This window comes from Lathyrus oleraceus, chromosome 4 (genome assembly GCF_024323335.1).
Source record: "Lathyrus oleraceus cultivar Zhongwan6 chromosome 4, CAAS_Psat_ZW6_1.0, whole genome shotgun sequence".
Lineage (NCBI taxonomy): Eukaryota > Viridiplantae > Streptophyta > Magnoliopsida > Fabales > Fabaceae > Lathyrus > Lathyrus oleraceus.
The window spans coordinates 496,354,796-496,360,898 of NC_066582.1; the positions used below are offsets into that span (position 1 = coordinate 496,354,796).

Below are 6,103 nucleotides of genomic sequence, written 5' to 3' on the forward strand. Positions count from 1 at the left end.
AGTAGACTTGTTGTAGCTTGATTGCAGCACGCGCGTTCCTTCTTCCTGTCGCGCGTCTATTTTTAGTATGTATAAATATTTATTTTTAGAATAAAAAACTACTAATTAAATCCTTTTTATATAATAGCAATAAATATATATAATTAAACAAGATACCAAATTGAAATCTCTCTTTTTGAGATTGTGGGCGAAGCATTATGAAGATTTTTTTAAATTCTAAGATTTTGAAAGAAGGAATTATTAGATCAATTTTTTTTACCTATCTAATAAATTGATCAGGAGCAACATTGATAATCTTATTGCTTTTAGGTAGGACCGTCTCCACCATTTTAAAAATCTTGTTTCAATTTTTAAAATTGATTTTATGATTTTTTTTCCTAATTAACAACATATTGTAATATAAAATAATCTTAAAAAATTAATTTTTTTTTGTCTCGATTGATTTTTTTAACTAAGATACTTATTTCTTGGACTATTTAAATCTATGATATTTAGATTATTAAATACTTCCACGGTCTCTTAATATAATATTTCTATAATGATATATTTTTTTAATATTATAGTGATAAATATATAAAAATAATAATTTTATTTTTATATTACTTGCAAATAATAATATAATATAAATTCGTATTTTCTAATTATAAATTTAATAAAAGTATTATTGAAAAAAATCATTAAAGTATATATAAGTATACCAGTTTATACGAATAAAATTATGAGAGTTTAAGCTACCTAATTTCTTAACCCATGCTAATGCTAATGAGTTGACTTATATATCTATCTAGAAGCCATAAAGTAATTTTTTATAATTTCGTTTCATTGATGAATCTAATTAGCCAAGTTATTAAGAACGAAAAACAGATTGTAAAAAAAAATATTAAAGAAGAGACGCAACGCGATGGAGGCGAGTTGAAAAACACGCGCCATTTTCAAAAACCAATAAAAAATCATTGAATAAAATTCAAAGAAAACGGCTTTTAGCAGAGATGAAAGAAACACTCTCTGCTTTGAAAAGAAAAAGAACCAACACCGTGGGTCCCACATCTAATCTCGACCCCACATTTGCCCTTTTCCATTCAAAAGCAACAGCCACAAAAATAAATAAATAATTAAATTATTAGTATATTTTGACATAAAATAAATTTATAAAAGAGTAAAAAGCAAAAGCTGTAGTAGACATAATAAACCATCAACAACAACACTTCTCTTTGGTGTGAGTGAAAATTACTAAGATTGTGTCAATTTACTTCTTCATTTCAATTTCAATTTCAATTTCAATTTCATTTCAATTCTAGGTTTGTTTTCTTCCCCTTTTCCTTCTCCTCATTTTTTTTGAAGCTGAGATCTATGTTAATATTTTCAAGCAATGCTATTATGTTGTATCTTGCATTTTCCCATTTCTTCAGCTTTGTTTTTCTAGATTCATGTTTCTAGCGTTTTTTGTTGATACTTTCCTGGTTAAGGGTTTTGTATTTTGTGTTATGTTCATAGTTCATCTTCATGTTTGTTGAAATGTATGTTAAATTAAATGATGTTCATGATGAGTAATGTATTTGTTCTATTTTGCAGGTTCTTCTTAATTATAAGTTTTTATTTGATGATTATGTTATGTGAAATTTAGACTTATGGAGAGGTTTTCAGAGCAGAAGGTACTTCCACGAAACTTGCCTATTTTGGTTGAGGTTTCTCCGAATATGGGAACTGCGAGAGAGACAGTTCCGAGGATAAACGGGCATGAGATTTCGAATGCTAGGTGGATTTCAGCTAGAGAATTGAATCAATTGTCGCAGGCAAGGGACGTGCCTATGACACGTTTGGCTTCGATTAGAGAAGTGGCGCAGTTGTCGAATGCACGGATACTATTGGTTAGAGATGATATGGAATTTGATACTAGAGAGTCTCCGGAGTCTATCTCGTTTGAGCCTACTAGAACATGGAAAGGAAATTCGTCTTTTCTAGAAGGAGAAGATCTGATGTATGATGTAGACACGTTGAAGGGAAGCAGTGATTCGTTTGAGGATGGTGATCCGAGTTTATTCGCTGGTGCTAGTCATCCCCCAGAACCTGTTGATACGGATCTTATGAGAACGGTTTATGTACCGATTGGTCAAAACAAATCTGAGGCCGGATGCTTACTTAAAAACTTATCCATGAAGGGGCCTTTCCTAGAAGATCTATCGATCCGTGTTCCTGCAAAGAAACCAAGTCCAATTGTTCTTTCCCCTCAAGGAAGTCTAGGTGAAGAACTAAACGACACGGGGAACTTATCCTCCCCCTTTGCAGGTTCTCGAGCATCTCAGAATACTGAGAACTCTCTCCTTGCACCGGATTCTGAGGAAAAGGAATGTGTTTGGGATGCTTCTTTGCCTCCTACTCCTAGTGGTGATGTCAGTCCACATAGTAGTATCGATAGTATTGGTGTTGTCAAGGCAATGAGCATTGCTAATAGTTGCGCTAGTACATATCGGAGCGATGCAATCACTAGTGATGGCATGCTTAGTTTAGATAGGAACTTTGATAGCATTAAGGGTAGTGTAAGGGGTGATTCACTTGAGAGTGCAAAAACTAGTGCGAGTCGTGCAAGCGATAGCAGTGGCCTCAGTGATGACAGTAATTGGAGCAACCTTACCGGTAGTGCCAATAAGCCTCACAAAGGAAATGATCCCAGGTGGAATGCAATTCTTGCTGTTCGGTTACGGGACGGAATTTTGGGCATGAGTCATTTTCGATTACTCAAACGACTTGGATGTGGTGACATTGGGAGTGTATATCTCTCAGAGCTGAGTGGAACCCGGTGTTATTTTGCAATGAAAGTTATGGATAAGGCATCCTTAGCAAGTAGAAAGAAGCTAACTAGAGCACAGACGGAGAGAGAAATATTGCAGTTGTTAGACCATCCATTTCTTCCAACTTTGTATACACATTTTGAGACTGACCGTTTCTCCTGTTTGGTAATGGAATATTGTCCTGGGGGTGACCTGCACACACTAAGGCAGCGGCAACCTGGGAAACATTTCTCTGAATATGCTGCGCGGTATGTGTTATATGTGCAGAGTTACATTCTTTTACCTGATCTTTGTTGCTTGCATTCCCTCATGAAAATCTGTTTTGCATCTGCTTTGTCATATAGAGAAACTTTCTCATTTTTTTTGTATTTGTGCACATGTTCCAGTATCATTGATTTAATTCTCTTTTTTGCTTTTCATAATTTCTCTGGTAGTGTTTTTGTCTGTTCATTAATCTATTACATTTGAAAATTTTTTGAAAAAATTTCTTAATTTCAAAAGAGGAAATTATGGATTTGTAATTACTTGCTTATAATTTTCTGCTATACGTGTGAAGAATATGTTATATCCTGTCCAGGCCTTGCTCGAGGGTAGTGGCATTTTCTATATAGGCAGTGTTATACGAAAACCATGTTGTTGATGACAAAGAGAGTTACATCTTTTTGAAATATGAAGCATAGGAAAATATCTGAAACATGTGTACAGTTTGCTATCATAATGTAGCATTTTTGCATTTGTGATTTTTAAATCATAAAGATTTACACTGTCATTTTCTCTCCATGTAGCTTTTATGCTGCTGAGGTACTGCTTGCTCTTGAATATCTTCACATGCTTGGAGTTGTGTACAGAGACCTTAAACCTGAAAATGTGTTGGTCCGAGATGATGGTCACATAATGCTCTCAGATTTTGATCTTTCCCTCAGATGTACTGTTTTGCCAACTCTCATTAGAGCTTTTGACGGCGACCCTTCAAAACGGGCTGGTGGTGCATTCTGTGTCCAACCTGCTTGTATTGAGCCATCATCCGTATGCATACAACCGGCATGTTTTATTCCTCGTCTCTTTCCTCAGAAAAACAAGAAATCAAGAAAGCCAAGAGCTGAACCTGGGTTTCCTTCCAGCAGACTTCCCGAGCTAGTAGCTGAGCCTACTGCTGCTCGATCTATGTCCTTTGTCGGCACCCACGAATACCTTGCTCCTGAAATTATCAAAGGGGAAGGTCATGGAAGTGCCGTTGATTGGTGGACATTTGGAATATTCTTGCACGAATTATTATATGGCAAAACCCCTTTCAAAGGGTCAGGAAACCGTGCTACGCTTTTCAATGTAGTAGGTCAGCAGCTCAAATTTCCCGAGTCTCCCGCGACCAGTTACGCTAGCAGGGATCTGATCCGCGGCTTGCTGGTGAAGGAGCCGCAGCATCGGCTCGGGGTTAAAAGAGGTGCAACTGAGATCAAGCAGCATCCTTTCTTTGAAGGCGTGAACTGGGCATTGATTAGGTGCAGCACACCACCAGAAGTACCAAGACCAGTGGAAAATGAACCGCCGCCGCCACCACCAATGAAGGTTGGACCAGCAATTGATGCTGTTGGGTTTGGCAGTACTAGTAAGAGGATGTCAGGTAACAATGAAATGAAGCCTGGGGGTAAATATCTGGATTTTGAGTTCTTTTAATTTGGATTCCACAATCTGCTTTTTATTGTATTTGCCATAATCAGTTATTTTTGCAGAAGCTGCTCATTATTACCATGTTAGTTCAGCTTACCAGCTTTGTAGTGAAATTCCATTTCATTTGGAAATATTCAAATATGATATCTTAAGTTTAGATTAGGTTGAATCTCCTTGTCTTATCCCAGAATACTTATGGATAATAAATCCATAATGAAGCGTTTCTATACAAAATATTAGAATTATTAATCTTCATTCATTTTTGGACAAGTTTTCTGATGATGATAAGTATCAAATCATTGAATAAAAATATGAAGAAAGAAGATTTGAACAACTGATAAAAGTAAAAACGAGGACCATAATCCACTGAAGCATGCTTTCCATTTTAGTGACATGATCACTACTTTTCATGTTTTTTATTTGGTCCCCCTCTAGAACCTTTGCTCATTCATGGAGTATTATAGATTCTTTGCATAGTGATGAACCAATACTTATCAATATGATGTAGACTTCTGACTGCAGACAGTCTTTATATAGCCTTGTCACAGTTCACTATGTCCCATTATTTGTCCCTATGAAGACATTATTGTTTCTGAATGCTGCAAAAGGAAGAGTTGTGACACTGACAGCCCATATGAAACTTCTGTCATGTAATAAAATTCTGTAATAGAAAAGTAGTAAGTAGTAGGAGTAGTACCAATTAAGCTTGAAGAAGTTTTATTGCACAATCATTAGACTTGTAATGTTGTATATTCTAACCGTTACAAACAGAGAGAGTACTCAAGAAGTGCTACTATATGCCAAATAATCAAGAGACGCTTAGATGTAAATGATTTATCTTTTAACTACTATTCTAAAGAGGATTTATCATTAAACCTACCTATATATAATAGATAAAAAGCTTAATTACATTCCTAGTCCCCTATTTTAGATGATTCATAGAATTAGTGTCATATTTCAAATTTAAATAGTTTGGATCATTCTCACGTTTTTCTACTTAAAATTGATTGTATGTTAATTTTTAAATGACATATTACTTGTCAAATATGATTACTTGTCAAATATGATTAATGTATAACTTTTAAATAATTTTAAAAAAAAAATGTTATACATTGTTTAAAAGTAGACACATTAGTTTTCACAAATCTATTAAAGATCAAAAGTAATTGCAATTAAATTTAAAAAATATATATGTTAATTTACACCAGGAAAAAAAACAGAAATACACATACTTGTGTTGAGGCATTTTATGTAAAGTGGAGGGAGGGTGGAAATGTCTAAATTAAAGCGGGGATATCAAAACCCGTGTATGATTTATATCTAATTTGTATCAATTTATTTAGTTGACGGTGGTTTTTTTATTTTTTTTATAGCATTCTAGATATTTCTACCGTATCATATAAATTTTTATGAATATCATGTATTTTCAGAGATTTATCTCCGAATACACTCAAATGTAAGATAACGTTAAAATATTTCGGAGACACATCTCTAAAACATTTTGGAGCATAAGAGTCGTGTCAGACTCTTCTCTTTTTTCGTTTCACATTTCTTCAACCACAACTTCAAACTTTCTTAATACACTACTATACATCAAATCAAATTTCATCAAACAAGGCTCATAGGAACATCAAGTTTCATCTATA

At 34.4% G+C, this 6,103-nt stretch overlaps 1 protein-coding gene across 1 annotated transcript; it reads left to right on the plus strand.

Annotated features, from left to right (window-relative positions):
* Positions 1-1,155: 1,155 nt before the first annotated feature.
* Positions 1,156-4,626, plus strand: LOC127076728 (serine/threonine-protein kinase D6PK). The gene is made up of 3 exons (XM_051018492.1): positions 1,156-1,298; positions 1,573-3,037; positions 3,575-4,626. Exons 2-3 carry the CDS (start codon positions 1,629-1,631, stop codon positions 4,461-4,463), a joined length of 2,298 nt encoding a protein of 765 aa, XP_050874449.1. The 5' UTR covers positions 1,156-1,298; positions 1,573-1,628; the 3' UTR covers positions 4,464-4,626.
* Positions 4,627-6,103: the final 1,477 nt, after the last annotated feature.